At 47.2% G+C, this 18022-nt stretch overlaps 2 protein-coding genes across 4 annotated transcripts in view; one reads left to right on the forward strand and one right to left on the reverse strand.

The window, feature by feature from the left end:
- Positions 1-5539, reverse strand: part of LOC102448541 (protein nucleotidyltransferase YdiU) — a 41962-nt gene extending 36423 nt beyond the window's left edge. The window contains 6 exon segments of the mRNA XM_006115281.4: positions 488-586; positions 683-739; positions 849-913; positions 1326-1454; positions 1662-1780; positions 4604-5539. Coding sequence (XP_006115343.2) covers positions 488-586; positions 683-739; positions 849-913; positions 1326-1454; positions 1662-1780; positions 4604-4811 — 677 coding nt within the window. The 5' untranslated portion in view covers positions 4812-5539.
- A 7-nt stretch (positions 5540-5546) lies between these two features.
- Positions 5547-18022, forward strand: part of PDSS1 (decaprenyl diphosphate synthase subunit 1) — a 37845-nt gene continuing 25369 nt past the window's right edge. Inside the window, exons 1-4 of one of the 3 annotated variants that reach the window (XM_075922549.1) lie at positions 5547-5763; positions 12710-12774; positions 15314-15437; positions 15855-15985. In XM_075922549.1, coding sequence (XP_075778664.1) covers positions 5635-5763; positions 12710-12774; positions 15314-15437; positions 15855-15985 — 449 coding nt within the window. In that variant the 5' untranslated portion in view covers positions 5547-5634. Of the gene's footprint in view, positions 5764-5836; positions 6007-6121; positions 6261-12709; positions 12775-15313; positions 15438-15854; positions 15986-18022 lie in introns of those variants that run through there. The other 2 variants (XM_006115269.4, XM_075922550.1) reach the window with 2 other exon arrangements.

An 18022-nucleotide genomic window follows, 5' to 3' on the forward strand; every position in this document is an offset into this window, starting at 1 on the left:
TCTCTCCTCCTCTTTTGCATCCAGCTGTTCACCCCAAAACAGAGAAAGTTACAGCTAATAGTAATATCAACAAAAATGTATTTGCAAACCACTTCAGAAGCAAAAGTGAATTAATTCATAATGAAAATTCTCAATCCTAACAATCATGAAGAAGTTTTCTGCATGCAGAGTTGCAGTTAGTGCTAAAATATACCCCTTAAGTTTTTTACATGGGGAACATGTCTTCATACTTCAAACTTCTAAAATATCTTAAGAAATTTATCTCCTGTCATCTGAAGAAGTGAGTTGTGCCCACGAAAGCTCACGATACCATCTACAATGCTTTGCTAATCTTTAAGTCTATTTGTTGTTTTTTAAGTTTTTTGTTAAGAAAATGGCTATTCCAGTTCATTGATGCTAGCTCAAGCCAACAAAGCCCAATCCCAAAACTCAGTTTCATTATTTCTATAAATACAAATGCTGCAAAAAAAGAAAAGATTGGTAATACCTAGCTGCTCTGCTTGTAGGAATTCCGAGGTAGTGCATGGCCTCACTGCACAAAAATTCTCGCACAGAGGATCGAAGCACAGCTCTTCCATCACCATTTCTAAAGAGAACAAATGGATTGTGAATATTTCGTCTTTTTTAAAAATATGTAGAGAAAACATTAAACTTCTGTCTATGTGAATTAACTCTACTATACCTTGAATATGGAGTCTTTCCTGAACCTTTCAAGTGTAATTCCCATCTTTCACCAAACCTACAAAAACAACTCCAGGATTTATAATGATCCATACTGGGGTAGCCACAGGTCAACCAAATATTGCATAAAAAGCTATATGAACGTTTTAAAATAATGCATGCTGTACCTGTTTGTGTACACTCCAATCAAGTGGGCTCTTCCATCACCAAGTTGTCCTGCCTAGTTACCAAACTAACAAGAACAGCAATGAAAAAAATGAAGTCATTTTCTTTTGGCTAACATGTACAAATACTTTATTTACAAATATTTTAGCACAACCTAAATGATACAAACTTAATGCTAATGATTGCCTGAGCAACTATAAGGGATGGATTCTAGAAACACTGCTTCAATATAATCCTGCAAATACTTACTGCTGAAGATTTATGAAGGAAATCTGTTTATTAACAGGAGGAAACTGTGACCGAGATTTACAATTCCCCCCCTTGTCTGCACAGTCCCTTACACAAGACAGCATGTAAAATTACTATCTAGCCCTTAATGATCACCGACTTTTTTAAAACAGATTTTCAAGAGATAATTCAAATTCTGAAGGCCCACACCTAAATGCATATTAGCATGAGAAATAACTGGAATTAGTTACCTGATTACCTCCATACCTATGGGCCAGAGGAATAGACCCTAATACCACTTTCCCACCACTGACAAACTGAAGAAAATCATCTGTTTCTTTGATAGATGCATCAAAGTCTAAAATATTTTCCAGAACATCCTGAAAAAACCAAAATTATTTCAAAGTTATCAAAGTTCCAATCGCAGTGAGATTTTGTTTACACTATTATTTGAGTTAAGAGACATCACTAAAATGAAGGTGTAGCATATACATAATACATTTTGTGTTCAAAATTTTCTATTAATTTTAAATATACATATTAATAAAACAGGAACACTATATCCTAGGAAATAAATAAAGCCTAACCTTTGAAACTGCTACAAGGAGAACTCTGGATTTAAAAGGAGTAGGGTAAGCTACTGAAAAAATGCAGTCTTGTACTGTACGAACTGAGTTTTCTTGAATAGGATCAACTGGCAACATAGCTGTAAAAGAAATCCAATGAACCTTTTAAAAACACAAATTAACCACATTATTAAAAATATATTATTTTCCATAAAATCAAAATGTATATAGAAGATACAGGGCCAAATAAATAGCAAAACTGAAACATATCCATATTTTAGACGGTAAGGGCTGGATCTGCATTTATGGATAGGATATAGTGGAATAGTTTATATTACTTATGTCTTCCAAAACAAATCCAGAGTCATCTGGCAGTCAGTCCCCTCCCTCGCCCCCCCACAACTTAGAATAGCCTTGGGGCTGCTCCAGTTATAGTGGCTAGTGATGGTACATCTACACAGCAAAGGAAAACCTGTGGATGATCACTGCTAGATAACTTGGGCTCATGGAGCTCTGGCTGAAGAGATGTTGCATTGCTGTGTAGACTTCTGGGTTTAGGCTTCAACCCAAACTCTGGGCCCTTCCCACCCGGAAGGATCCTACAGCCCAGGCTCCAGCCCAAGTCCACAAGTTTACATGAAATAAAACAGCCCAGCAGCTTCAGCCCCAATCAGCTGTCATGGGTCAGCCACAGAATTTTCTTCATTGCATAGAAATACTCTAAAAGGACATTTCAATAGCCAGGAATTGCCCCAGTGTAGCCACACCCTCTTTTCCCGACAATCAAAGTCCCCTATGCAATACAGTGACTAAATGTTCCAATTTTATAGGGACAATCCCATATCTGGGACTTTGTTTTAGGTGCCTATTACCCCACCTTCTGTTCCAATTTTTCACACTTGCTGTCTGCCTGGTGACCCTACTATGCAATGAAGCAAAACAACTGAAGTCCCCTATAGAGTGCATAAACATAGATGGCATACAGCTAGAATACTGATCTGAAGATTCCCTTGTGAAAGAGTAAATCTCCAGTTAGCCAACTTAAAGGATATGTTTACACTTAATGGGGATCAGCGCTGCAATTTAGCAAGTCCTGTGAAGACCTGCTAAATCAACCTCAGATCACTCTCCCATTACGCCGGTACACCAGTGGAACAAGACACAAAGTAAGTCCACAGGAGAGCTTCTCCCATCAACCCAGTGTAGCAAAGGCACTGCAATAAGTTGACCTAAACTATGTCAACTCCAACGACCTTAGTCATACAGCTGGAGTTGCATAACTTAGGTCAGCTTAGCCCCATAATGTAGTCAGACCTTAAGACTGCTTTCTGTAGTGCAAAGGAGACTTAGCAGGGCCCAGTTTGTGGCTCTTGCTGCTGCATGGCCTGTCCATTCCAATTAGGGATATAAAATCCCATTTAACCAGTTATGTTTAATCACTTAAACTGAGTCAGTCACGGGGTCCCCAGCCAGCCTGGAAAGTCCAACCCCAACTTCCTGAAGCGGCTGGGCAAGATACGGCCTGCAGGCCAAATCCAGCCCACTAAGCTGTTTGATCTGGCCTGTGGCCTGCCCTGCTATGCCCCCACCCATAGGTCAATCAAGACCCGGGAGTAGGGGAGCATTCGAAGCTTCCTCCCCCACCAGAGGCACACAGCACCAGAGGGAACCTCCAGCTGTCCAAAACACCTCTGGATGCCACACCTCCCAGGTGAGATGACAGGGAGAGAGATCTCCTGTACTCCCCCAAACCACAGGGAATCAACGTGAAGTCTTCCCCCACCTCTGCATGCAGTGCCTAGAGGGAGCCCCTTGAGCCCGAGAATCTACCCCTTCCACCTAAGGCCTGCGACCCCTACCAACATTGGTGAAGTGGCCCCCCTACAAAAATTATTGCCTACCCTGCCTAACTTAAACCTCAAATATTCCCCCAAAGTTACTTCCCATCCTGACCAGATATAGAAGTACAGAAATAGCATATTTTATGACAGCAAACTTGTGTTAAAAGTAATCTCACATAGGTTTTTGCTGTAGTAATTTAACAATCCTTTGCTAAATGTACCTGTTAAATTTCCTAATATACATTTTCACAAGTAATATACAGTGATTGTTAATAAAATATGTATAACTCCTGAAATTTGTTGCTAGAAATATTATTCAAACACTGTCATTAAAAAAATCTCTTATGGATGGCTATCAAAAAGTGTGCTTTTGTTTTTGTTGTTTTTGTTTTTTTAACAACTACAGTTTAAAACTCTTTAGACTGGGACTCTCTGGTAATCACAGATGTTCCAGAAACAGAGTGCCCCAGTGGAGGGCTAGCACCTGAGACCCCTGAGGGCTGACAGGGCAGTGGGAGCTGCCTGGTAGAGCACCAGAGCCCGGAACACGGAGGCAGTGGGGCTGCCAAGTGTAGCAGCAGAAACTGGGCACAGAAGCGAGAGCCTGGCAGACAGAGGTGCTGTACCGGGCAGTCCCACCAGCAGGATTCCACCCCAGCAGAAGGAGCCTGGAGCACAGAGGTGGTGGGGCTGCCCAACATGGCAGCAGGAGCCTGGCACACAGCAAGTGCTGGCAGGGCAGTGAGTACCAGTGGTAGAGGGGGAGCTGGCCAGAAAGCTGGCAGTGAAGCGAGGGCTGGGGGGGGAGGGGGCACTGGTGACAGGAGGCCAGAAATGATCTCCCCTGGTCCAGCAAAATCCCTCTTCCAGGATCAATCACTGGACAAGCTGTACTGTTTAAAACCACTACCAATCTATAATACAAAGATTAAAAGAGTAAATAGTTTGCCATGGTCAATTTTGGTTATAATTTTTAAAGTAGTACATGAGCTTGATACTGTCTCTCCCTAACCAGCAAATGCAGTTCTTTTCAAATAAAGCTGGCTGCAGGCAAATTTTATAATCATTTTAACAGAGAGCACAGTCCATCAAACAAAAATAATTGTGCAATATATAATGTACCTATGAGGCTATCTGAAGAAAGGCTCCACACCCCAACACTATTCGTATTTCTTTCACAATAATCTTGGTTAAGGTTGGATTTATTGCTGAAAGGACATACATGGCTGAAACTCTCAGCTGCATCTATGAAATCCAGTAAGCAGCATCCAGCCTGACACACCAGCACCACCCAGGTGAGCAACCAAGGGACTCCAGGGTTCCAACCCATACCCTGGAACTTCCCTTTAAAGAGGCCCAGGAGTCGAAAACTTTAGTAATGTGACCAAGGCTCTTCTTCCTTCAGTCAAGGAAACGGTTCGTTAAAGTCAGACAGACTAGGTGATACACAAGCCTCGTATTCATGTATAAAACGGAGACGTTTTCCTCTCTCTCTCCTTCCTCATCTCTCTAGCCCCAGCGCCAGGGAAAGTTGTCTACTGTTCCCAAACAGTTTTCTAGGGCTACTCAAAACTGGTTTCGGGGGACTTGGCCGTGCCAGGAAATGGAGAAGGGTTTCGAAAAACATTTGAAAAGCGAGACCGGCCTGGCCACGCTTTCCGGCTCAGCTCTATGGCCCAGCACAGTCTCCAGGCCCTGCTCTCCGCAAACAGAATCGGCGCGTGGCCCGTGCACGGCCTGGCGGCGCAGCAGCCCAGGGTGAGGGTGGCTCCCCGACGGGCGGGCAGACCCAAGCGCTGGCCGAGGGGCGTCCACAGCGCTGCGCTTCGGCGGCGCTTCTAGGGCCTGGCCCGCCACGGGCGCGCTTGGAGGGGAACGACGGGACGGGCCTGGGCCGAGCCGCGCAGGCGGGGCTGACCCTCTGCGTCTTTTTCCGGGGCCCGCGCGGGCAAGGGCGGGGGTTGCTGGGCAACGCCCAGGGGCGCGGTGGCGGGCGGCTGCCCCTCACGTCCCGATGGCCGTCGCGATAGCCCCGCCAGCCCAGCCCCCAGCAGGCTCCTCCCCCGGACCTGTCCCGCGGGAAGGGGCGGCCCAGCCGGGTTTCCGTGTCCGGGTCGCGGCGGGGCCGGGAGGCGGCAGCGCTGGGAGACGCCATGGCCTTGTGGTGGCGGCGCTGGTGCTCCCGGGCGCCCGCGCTCGGCTCCCTCCGCAGCCTGCTGGAGGCCGAGGGGACGCGACCCGGCTCCCGGCCCCGGGCGGGCTGGGCCGCGAGGGATGCCGAGGTGAGCGAGCCGGGGCTGCGGGCGGCTAGAGGTCACAGGGAATGAATGGGAACCGCGGGGCGGGGCACCGGGCTAAGCGTGCGAGCGGGGTTATGTGGCGCAAGGGCCACCCGCGTAGGGGCGGGAAAGGGGCACTGGCCTAGTAGGCTGGGGCACGAGGTGGCGGGAGACGAGCGAGGAGCTTGTCGCGCACGTAGCTGGTGTCTAGCGGCGCATCGGACGGGTGTTCAGCGCGTGTCACGGGTACAGAGGGCAGGGATGTGCAGCGGGATTGGGCGTGCGAGGGTTGGGCTGCCAGAGCGCTGGTGGCCGTGTTTGCAGGCAGGGAGGGACAGATGGGGACATGAACAGAAATAGGCGTTTGGGACACGTTTATAGAACACGGTGCTCTCAAGCCCTTGCCTGTGGTGGGAGAATGCTGGCCAGTCATCTGACAGCTTCTGTTGCACCCACAAGCCGCTGCACGTAGCCGCCAGGCCTTGGAGCTGACGAAGTGGGTGTGTTGTAACCTTTCACATAAAAGTACTTTCCTACTGTTATATTGCTATGGCCTATAATGTACTTAGAGAATGATTTATAATTGATATGTATTGGGCAATACATTGTTCCATTAAAATTCCCCTGCATTATTGCACTGCTTATCTGCTTGATTGTAGTAATGCCTAAAAGCGAAATTGGTTGAAAAAGGTGACTAATGTATTTCCAGTGCTCAAATGAGAGACATCTGAGTTTTTAAATAGGGGTTTTTAATCTTTTAAATGTTTAATGTACTACTAGTTATGTTTGTAAGGGAACTTCTTTCAAAAACTTCATAGCGCCCCTTTATTTGATTTAAAAAGCTTCAAGGGTAATTAGAGAATGTCATAAGACTGATTTCATAATGACATTTTTTATGTTTGCTTTATGACTGTTTGGATTTTAAATACTATGCAGTGACCCAAATACCTGTTTGTTTTTTATTACTTTAGTGGATATATGAGAGTGTGATTAGATTTACACAGACCTGATGAAGTAAATGATCTGTTTGGCGATATCTGTAGTTCAGCAAGGGGTTTGGTGAAGTAAATAGACTCTAAAGGCCTTTTTTCATTGGTGAGGGCATGTAAGGTGTGTGTGTAGCTACACACCACAGTTGAAAACAGCAGGGAAAGGCTCCCACAGCAGGGAGTTGCCAAAGCCTTTCCCTTCTGGAAAGGCTGTGCTGGGTTAAGGTGCTGGACGTGTGACATTATGCTGCTTAAAAACAATAGTGTAGATGTGTGAAGCACTGCTTTGCTACATAGAGAATCACATAGGGTGTAGTCCCAGGTATGTCTGGATTCCCATCTCTTTAGTGGTGCCTCACCATCTACATTGCTATACCTATGCTAGCTGGTTGTATGGTCATAAGTGTATGTACCCCAACACACTGATCACTTTAACTAAATGTGCAAATTGAGGTAGACCAGATTTAAGCATGAATAATCCCACTGCAGTCACAGCTTGAATGAAGTTTCTCTAAGCTTTTTTTTTTTTTCCTTTCCTCCTTACTAGTCTCTGAAACAAGATTATTCAGGTGTTAAAGTCTTTGTGGAGTCAGGGTTTGTTCTGTTGTGGAGTAAGACCCTATGCAGGTTTTCCTATGGTTGTGTTGGGAGAATTAGGCTAAATAAAAAAATATTGTCATTATCACCTATATTTTGAGTTTGTAACATGTATTTTCTCGTCAAACACTTTTTTGTAGTCAAAATGAGAATAGGTTAGGATTTTTAAAATTTAGATTTGTCCCTCAAGGCCAGGTTGTTGGCTTGACCTGTACTAAGTAATGTTGGCATTATTGATTAGCATGTGTAACCCGAGGTTAAAAATAATAAGAAATGGGCTCCAGCGCATGAGTTTTCTCATATAAACCACCAAATAGTTTTTGTGATAGAAATGTAGCCGTGTTAGTCTGGTGTAGCTGAAACAAAATACAGGACTATGTAGCACTTTAAAGACTAACAAGATGGTTTATTAGATGATGAGCTTTCGTGGGCCAGACCCACTTCCTCAGATCAAATAGTGGAAGAAATTAGTCACAACCATATATACCAAAGGATACAATTAAAAAAAATGAACACATATGAAAAGGACAAATCACATTTCAGAACAGAGGGAGGATGCGGGGGGGGGGGGGGGGAATGTCTGTGAGCTAATGATATTAGAGGTGGGGAAGGGGAGATGTCTGTGAGTTAATGGTATTAGAATCACCATTCTTCGCCAAAGAATCAATGCCCACAAAACAGACATTAGACAGGATCACAAAGAAAAAACAGTTTCTTGCCATTTCAACCAGAAAGGACACTGTCTCAATGACCTAATCACATGCATCCTACTTCAGAAGACATTCAAATCTGCACTTGAAAGGGAATCCTCTGAACTGGCATTCATGCTAAAATTCGACACTCTCCTCAGGGGGCTGAACAAAGACCCCAACCAGCTTACCCATTACAAAGATAGCTTCCCCAATTATCACCTCTAATACACCTTTAAAGTGCTACATAGTCCTGTATTTTGTTTCAAATAGTTTTTGTGTCTCACGGTGCATTTTGAGAAAAACACCTATATGATTAACTACATGCACCATTCTTGAAGCAAAGTTTCCGGGGGAGGGGAGCAAAACTTCCCTTTTCCCATCAGACATGTGCCTCCCAAAGTGAGATCTTGTGGAGGGGTAGGATTTACAGCATGTCTTATAGCATGGTTATTTTTTTTGACCATCAGCAGGAATTGTGCTGATTCGAATGTTCACTTCTCTAGGCCTGACTTCTTATTTGCCTTTTTTTTTTTTTTTTTTTTTTTTAACTTTTTCAGAAAGGGTGGGTGGATGGTGAGGGTCTGGATGCTGTGCCATATTCTTCCTTACTCCCTGTGGACAAGGGATTAAGGTAGGAGGCATGCAGAATTGGAACCTCCTACCTAACAGGAAAGCAGAGAATGCACACCTTTTTTTAATTAGTGGGGCAGTTCCTGGAAATACTAGCATGGATGTGTCAGTAGCTCTTAAAAAAACAAGTAGTCTTGTAGCACTTTGGAGACTAATACATATGTATTATCATGAGCTTTCATGGGCCACTTCCTTAGATGAGCAGAGTGGAGGCTAATTGAATGGGCTGTAAGGGTACGTCTACACTTGCATCCTAGTTCGAACTAGAGATGCAAATGTAGCCGACCGAAATTGCTAATGAAGCGAGGATTTAAATATCCCACACTTCATTAGCATAATCTCGCCCGCACGTTATTCCGATCACCGGCTGATTAGAACCAGGAAGTGCACTCCGGGCCACGTTAGTTTGAATCAAACCCTTTGGTTCGAACTAACGTTACTCCTCATTTTTTGAGGGAGGGAGAGGGAAATACACACACAGGCTCTGTAACTTTAAAAAAAAAAGAGTAGTATCTTAGGGTGCATCTACACAGCATCCTTAGCTCGAATAAGCTATGCAACTTGCGCTACGCAAATTGCATAGCTTATTTTGATGCTATTTCGAAATAGCTTATTTAGTAATTTGGTGCTGTCTACACAGTGCCAAATTTCAAAATAAGTTGCTATTCCCCTTAACCCTCATGGAACAAGGGTTACCGGGGATGTTGGAATAAGTCACCCATTATTTCAAAATAACAGGTTGCTTCAATAGATGCAGAACGGAAGTGTAGAAGTACCCTTAGGCCTGTGGTCACCAATAGGTCGATCGCGATCGATTGGTCGATCACGAGGCCTCGACCAGTCGATCACAAGGTGTCCTGTCCGCCCCACCCCCATTTCCCTCCCACCCCCGAGAAGCCCCACTACTTACATCAAGTGAAAATAGAGGTAGTGTAGGCTTCCCGGGGATGGACAGAAGTCCCACAGCTTAGCGACACTTCCAGCGATTCCGGAAGTAGCGCTAGCTGCTCTGCCGAGTGTACTGCAGGAGGGAGTATTGGCTCCCTGCACCACACAGGAGGGGTGAGTCAGCCCCGGCAGAGGTGCGCGGGGTGGTCGGCCCTAGGGCAGGAGTGCTTGCGCGGGGTTTCCCTGCGCCGGGGGGGGTGGTGGCCCTGGGACAGGCGTGCGCACATGGGAGTCTTCCCTGCGCCAGGTTGGTCCCGGGGCAGGCGTGCGCGTGGGGGGGCTTCCCTGCGCTGGGGGTTTGGCCCCGGGGCAGGCACGTGCACACGCGGGGGGCTTCCCTGGGCGGGGTCGGCCCCGGGGCAGGCGCGTGCACGCGCGGAGGGCTTCCCTGGGCGGGGTCGGCCCCAGGGCAGGCGCGTGCACGCGCGGGGGGCTTCCCTGGGCGGGGTCGGCCCCGGGGCAGGCGCGTGAACGCGCGGGGAGCTTCCCTGGGCGGGGTCGGCCCCGGGGCAGGCGCGTGCACGCGCGGGGGGCTTCCCTGGGCGGGGTCGGCCCCGGGGCAGGCGCAGGGGTTTCCCTACGCCGGGGGTGGAGGGGCGTCGGCCCCGGGGCAGGCGTGCGCACGCGGGGGGCTTTCCTGTGCCACGGGGGGGGGGGGGGTTCGGCCCCGGGGCAGGCACGTGCTGGTTTCCCTCTGGGGGGAGGAGAATCCTGGGAGGAGGCAGATACAGGGGACTCTCTGCCTCCATTGGCACCCCTGCCCCCAGCCCCACTCCCCGAACTCTGTCCCCACTCCCCGGCCCCCAACCCCCGAACTCTGTCCCCACTCCCCGGCCACCAGCCACAGAACTCTGTCCCCACTCCCCGGTCCCCGGTCCCCACTCCCCGAACTCTGTCCCCACTCCCTTGTTCCCAGCTACAGAATTCTGTCCCTATTGCTGTCCCCACTGGCACCCTGTCCCCAGCTGCAGAACCCTGTCCTCTGCCCTCCCAGCACCCTGTTCCCTCTTCCCTACCCCCCGCCGCAGAACTCTGTCCCCACAAAATGTATAATTATAAATGCTTCATTTTAGATTTAAATAGCATGAATAAAAAAAAGACCATTTATTTCATAACTATAAACACGTGATTTTAATTTTATACATCGCATAATTTAAAAATAAACTGTTCATCAGAGTGTTTAAGTAAGGGCTGGGGATAGCAAGTGATGGACAGGAGAAGAATAGAGAGGGCGGGGCTTCAAGGAAGGGGCGGGGCGATAGCTCTTCGCCTGTTCAGAGATTTAAAAAGTGATCTTGGGTGTAAAAAGGTTGGAGAGCACTGCCTTAGGCTATGTCTACACTCACGGCTTCCTGCGCCAGAAATATGCATATGAGATTAAGCGTTGAATGTCGCCGAGCCTCATTTGCATACCTAATGAGCCACCATTTTTTGCAGAAGAGGCTCTTGCGTCAGAAGGAGCTGTCTACACTGTCCCTTCTTGCGGAAGAAAAACCCTATTGCGCAATGCCGTTATGCCGATTATTTTCAGGAATAACGGCATTGCGCAGCAGAGTTTTTTTTGCTCAAGAAGGGGCAGAATAGACAGCTCCTTCTGGCGCAAGAGACTGTTCTGCAAAATGGCGGCTCATTAGGTATGCAAATGAGGCTCGGTGATATTCCACGTTTAGCCTCATTTGCATATTTCTGGCACAAGAAGCCATGTGTGTAGACATAGATTTAGAGACCAAAACAGATACCCCTCTGAGACTTTTCACCAGCTTTTATCCTTTGACAGCTCAACCCAGTTGAAAAATAATTAGCCAGTGAAAGGAGACTGCCTGTCCTGAGTGCACCAGCTGGGTCTTACTATTACAGCTTTCAGATATCAATTAGATAAAAGATGCTTCCCTTACTCACTCCTTGTTCAGCATTCCTATATGCAGGAATCATCTTATCAAGTAGGCAGTTAACTAGCAATATATACAGGCAGTCCCCGGGTTACCTACAAGATAGGGACTGTAGGTTTGTTCTTAAGTTGAATTTGTATGTAAGTCGGAACTGGCGTCCAGATTCAGCCGCTGCTGAAACTGACCAGCGGCTGACTACAGGAAGCCCGAGGCAGAGTTGCCCTGCCCTGGGCTTCCTGGAATCAGCGGCTGATCAGTTTCAACAGTGGCTGAATTTGGACGCCTGGGATAGAGCAGCTGGGGTGCTGCCGGGTAGGATCCTGTAGTCAGCCGCTGGTCAGTTTCAGCAGCGGCTGAGTTGGGGATGCCTGGGGCAGAGCAGCTGGGGTGCTGCCGGGTTGGTCCAGTAGCGCCAAGGAGCGGCGCTGCGGGACCAACCTGGCAGTGCCCCAGCTGCTCTACCCCAGGCGTTGTTGGCAAGAAAAGCCTGGTCTGCTGGGGGGGAGGGGGGCACTAGCTGCGCCCCCTCTCCTCCCCCCCCCAGCAGACCAGGGAGACGTGGAGCAAAGCTGCGGAGCACACGGGCAGCGGGAGAGCCCAGACGCGCCGCGGCTGTCCCGCTGCCCGCGTGCTCCGCGGCTTTGCTCCACATCTCCCTGGTCTGCTGGGGGACCAAAGGGGACTCCCCCCAGCAGACCAGGGAGACGGGGAGCAAAGCCTCGGAGTACGCTGGCAGCGGGACAGCCGCGGCGCGTCTGGGCTGTCCCGCTGCCCGCGTGCTCTGCTGCCCGCGTGCTCTGCTGCTTTGCTCCGTGTCTTCCTGGTCTGCTGGGGGGGGGAGGGGGTTCCCCCCCCCCAGCAGACCAGGGAGACGCGGAGCAGCTTTTCTCGCCCCGGAGGACGCGGGCGGCGGGACCGCAGCGCATCTGGGCATTCCGCCACTCCAGTCCTCCAGGGCGAGAAAAGCCCCATTCGGAACTGCGGATCCGACATAAGTCGGTTCTGCGTAACTCGGGGGCTGCCTGTATGTACATACAACAATGTAAGGAAACAATTGCAATACAGCCTTTGGACTGGATTTCACAACTATCTATATGAGGAAATACTGGAACAAAATATTAATGAACAAGTATTTCTTAATGCTCAAACAGTTCTATTGAATTTAAAGATTTGATTTTTAGAGTATTTTCCTTTCTTTCTGCAGATGCATTATTTTCTGGGGAGAAGTTCAGATCTGTCATTTCCAAAAATTTGTAATATATTTTTGCGGTAAGTTGAAGATACATATTGTTATGTCACAGCTAAAGTAGGAGAACCATGGGGATGTTTATATAAAAAAAAGGTTGTTAATATAACCATTGAAATACTTAGTGGCTACTTTGTTACACTCTGGTACAAAACAATATTACAGAGCCTGCAGTGCAGCTGGCTCCCCAGGAGTGGGACCCGCAGCCACGAACCAGTGTGCGATGGGAGCTGGCTCATTCCAGCCCACTTCTGGAGAGCTGGCTGCCCGCCCCATACTTCAGGCTCTGATACCGAGCCCACAGCGTGGGGCAGCAGCTGACTCCCTGGGCTTGGGGCTGGGAGCTGGTGCATGCCAGAACCAGTTTATGTGCACCAGTGGCCAGCTCCACTCTTGGAGTGCTAGCTGCCAGCTCCACATTGCAGGCTCTGATACAGAGTAAGGATGTTAAGGACTAATTGACTATCTGATAATCAAATGCTTTTATCGGATAGTCGAGTCGACTAGTCAATTCCCTCCCCTCCCCTCCCCTTCCCTCCCCTCCGCTTCCCTCTCCCTGCTGCCTCTATCAGATACTTCAAAAGTGGCACTTCAAGGTGGCAGTGCCGCATGGAGCCTGTACCGAGCACCATGGCGGCATTTCAAAGGGGCATGACTGCATAGAGCCTGGGGTCAGCTGGGAACGCCCTAGCTGAGCTCAGGTTCCAGCAAAATATTTCAAATCACGCAGAGCCCAGGGTCAGCTGGGGAGTCCCCAGCTGACCTCGGGTTCTGGGGAAATGCCGTGCGGAACCCAGGGTCAGCTGGGAGCTGACCCTGGGCTCCACATGGCATTTCAAATCTGCAGCATAGCATGGAGCCTGTGGTCAGCAAGGGTATGTCTACACTACCCCCCTAGTTCAAACTAGAAGGGGTAATGTAGTCATACGGAGTTGCAAATGAAGCCCGGGATTTGAATTTCCTGGGCTTCATTTGCATAAAGCCGACCGGCGCCATTTTTAAATGCCAGCTAGGTTGGACCCCGTGCCACGGGGCTACACGCAGCTCGGACTAGCTATTTCGGATTAGGCTTCCTATCCGAACTAGCTGTACGCCTCGTGGAATGAGGTGTACAGCTAGTTCGGATTAGGAAGCCTAATCCAAACTAGCTAGTCCATGCCGCATGTAGCCGCACGGCACGGGTTCCGACCTAACTGGCATTTAAAAATGGCGCCGGCCGGCTTTATGCAAATGAAGCCCAGGAAATTCAAATCCCGGGCTTCATTTGCAACTCCGTATGACTACATTACCCCCTCTAGTTTGAACTAGGGGGGTAGTGTAGACATACCCCAAGGGACTAACCCCTGGCTCCATGCGGCCGCTTTCGCTTTGAAATGCGCAAGAGCCCTTGCTGGGGACTCTTGTATGTTTCAAAGCTGGCACACTGCTTTCAGCCCAGAGTCAGCAGGACTCCCCGCTGGCCCCCAGCTGCACGTGGAGTTCCACATTCCTCCTTTGAAATGTACAAGAGCCCGCACTGGAGTTCGTGGCTCCATCTAAGTTCACTGTGCCCCAGGTGGTGGGGTAGGAGGGACACGTCTTATGCTACTCCACGCCCAAACCAGTCAGGGCAAGGACAAGAGACTCTGCACATTCCCCCCTACCCCACTGTCAAAGGCAGGCCATGGGCCAATTCAAATGGGTTGACAGGCAGAATCAAACAGATTGGCGGGCCCCGTCTGGCCCACGAGCCGTATCGTGCGCACCCCTGATTTAAATGGCTACACTGTTACATCCCTAGTGAAAAAGTACCTATATTATGTAGATTGCTGAGAAGTTGTGGATTTTAAACCCTAATACTTTGGTTATTAAAACAGACTGTAAAATGATGATATTCACCCTAATGTCTACAAGACATATGGATCGTGTTACATTGTCTGTTGATGTGAAGTGAAAGTAGACTGAAATTCTCCTATCCTGAAAAATGTGCTGCTTAGGTAATGTCCTGAGGTTGAAATAAAGGAGACCTCAGTGTGTGGGTTTAACCTTCAAATCCAGGGGATGTCAGGGATCCTCAAGTTAATCACGCTCATTCACTATTGAGCATGGCATGTCCAGAATGGGGCTTGACCTCTCCTTCATACCTGAAGGCATGAATTTGATGTAGACAATTGGCCAGAGTGACTAGATGCATAGAATGTATATTCAAATCTGAAATAGAAACCACCTTCTTTTTAAATACAAAATGATGGAAAAGTCATTCTGTTGACACCAAATTGCAGATGGTGTTGACTGCACCTGCAAATTGTCTGTCAAAAACAAGGGAAAAAACCCTCTGCCTTGCTAAAAAATAGTCCTCTCTAGTTTACAGGACATATTTTTCTCAAGTACTGAATTTTACATGATACTCTAAAATCTGTATCACATATAACATGCCCTGATGTAGCTATGCTAAACTCCCCATTGTGGTGATTGAAAGTATTTTGAAGGAACTAAGAGCCTTGATGAATTGTTTGCTGTAAAAAGTCAGAAAAAAAGCCATTTATAACTGCTTTACTTCTTTTTGAATTATACTGTTGCCAGGCTTCATCATACAACAACCTCACGAACATGCAGCTGTAGTAAAACAATTACTGATGAAAAATACAAGGACCCTTTTAAACTTGGTCGGAAAGACTTGAAGAATCTGTATGAGGATATTAAAAAGGTAGGAGCTTTTGATGAATGCTTTAGGACGATGTAATGAATCTCACATTGAAAAAGATTTAAATTGCAACCATCTGGTTTCCTTTAACATTTATTAAAGCTCTAAACAAAGTTATTGAAGGAAGATTTCTCTTGATAATCTGCATTTATTGCTGTCGAGTGATTCCCCCCAAAATCAAGGGAAAGAGGAAATCATTACATAACAGATAGAAGCAGAAAAATGACTCTTTATTTTCACTCTCTAGAGTACTGCATTGTTTTTAATTTATTTTTTTAAGTTATCCTGAAGAATAGTCTTAAAACCAATTCCAACATAAATTGGCAGGAGAAAAAACAAACTAGTTTAGAGTATTTGAATGCATGTTCCTGACCTGCAATCCAGTTTGATTATGAAGTTAATTCATTTTTCCGTTTACAGGAATTACTTGTATCTACAGCAGAACTTAAAGAAATGTGTGAATATTACTTTGATGGAAAAGGAAAAGCTTTTCGACCAATGATTGTGGTGCTAATGGCAAGGGCGTGCAATATTCACCATAATAACTCCGGGTGAGTCCCTAGTCTTGAAATACATTGGTATGGGCAAATAAGTCTGAAATCTTAAGAATTCCTTTCTTTACAATTTCACAAAATTTGTCTAATGACTTCATCAGAGCTATAAGGTGACCCATGAAACATCAATTTTATTTTGTATAATTAAGTACATTTTACAATAAAAAAAATCTCTGTTGTGGAACTGAATAATTTTGTCCAGTAGAATTGTGAAAAGTACTATTGTAGCTATGGAAGGGAAAGAAGAACGTATTTATAAGTTTCTATATAGCTATTATCTGCTATCATAGATAAGAATTTGTTCACAGTGGGAGGGAAATAGTATTTTATATTAAAACATGACAGGCCTGGAAGCAGTGAGTACCTTTATACTCTATATTTAGCAAGATAAACAATAATGAGAATAAAATTTATTTTTAAAGATATAATTTGTGCAGGATTCTCACTCCCAGAAATTGGGATTAACTCAAAATGGGCATAATGTCATTAGGTTATTTGGCCCTTGAGGGCAGCTGTAACTTGGGATGTCAATGGTTAATTAGTATGCATCACCCTTAGTGGGTGATGCATACTGGTTACCTAATCGATGGCCCAGCTGGGCTGGAGCAGCCCCCACTGAACACGGGTGGAGAGCTGCCCCAGCCCCGTCAAGCCTGCCCACAGCAGGCTCCCATCCCAGCTGGAGCAGCCCCTGGCAGACCCAGGATGTATAGTTTCTAATTGTCCTTCTGGAAGCAACTGAAAATGTGAAGGAACAATAAAGTGTCAACAGTAATTGCTAGAAGAAGGTGCTCCAAACGTATCTTGCTAGTTGCTATTTCCATATGGTGCACAGCTTGCATGGACAAGACAGTGGGAATGGAACTGCACGTACCTTTCTAACCTATAATTCAATCATGGTGCAGGTGATTGAGCAATGTTATGCTGATTGTGCACCCTCATAATCCAAGTACCATGTGATGGGCCATGCCAGTAGAAATAGACAGAGGATGCTGCTGAAAGTCCTTAGTTACAGTCCTGCACATAAGTGGCCAGGGAGTGATAGTCATTGGTTGTAGACTAGCATAAATACCAGATTCATATTGTTCCTAGGTGCCATAGCAGTACTGCTCTCCTCACATTGAGAAAGGGATTGGGGGGGGGGGGGGAAGGCTTGGGTGCAGCAAGGACATCAGAGTGCTGCTCCTTACTGGTAATCTAGCTCCGTGGTCACCAACCCATTGATCGCAATCGACCAGTTGATCGTGAGGTGTTCGGGGGCCCCCTCAATTTCCCCCCACATCCAAGAAGCCACCTCCGCTGACGCTGCCTCCAGCAACAATGGAGGTAGTGCCGGCTTCTTATGGGGTGGGGGGTCCAAACGCCTCAAATGCCTCTGTGCATTTCAAAGGGGCAGCTGCAGTGGAGCCTGGGGCAGCTGGGGATTCCCAGCTGAACCTGGGCTTTCCCCCGGCATTTCCCTGGATGAGTTGGGGAGTCCCCAGCTGACCACAGGCTCCTAGCGGTATCCAGTGTATTTTGGAGCCTGGGGTCAGCGGGGACTTAGAGTTCCCTGCTGACCCGGGCTTCATGGCTTTGAAATTCACAAGACCCCCACTGGAGACTCTTGTGCACTTCAAAGCAGGCACACTGCATGCAGCCCACAGTCAGTGGGACTTCTGGGCTGTACGAGGGGCTCTTGTACATTTCAAAGGAGGAATGTGGAAGTGCCTATCAACTAGTCAATGGAAATTGCGTCAACTAGTCAATTAACCACATTTTAACATCATTAGCTTGCATATAAGCTAGTGCCATACGTTACACTGTAATACCTCCACTGTTTGTAATACTGCTAAGGGATCTGTTTCTCATAACTTTTCCCATACATAGAGTAAGCTAGCTACTTGCTGGTGACTACTACTTCTCTAAATAAGATATGTTTCTGGGGATTTAGATTTTCTAAATGCAGTGGGACAGCACTTAATTTGTTAGCCATGACTTCTGAATCTATACTATTTGATACTTGAGACCTGTTCCTGCTTCTCCTAGAACCAC

The sequence above is a fragment of the Pelodiscus sinensis genome, chromosome 2 (assembly GCF_049634645.1).
Source record: "Pelodiscus sinensis isolate JC-2024 chromosome 2, ASM4963464v1, whole genome shotgun sequence".
Lineage (NCBI taxonomy): Eukaryota > Metazoa > Chordata > Testudines > Trionychidae > Pelodiscus > Pelodiscus sinensis.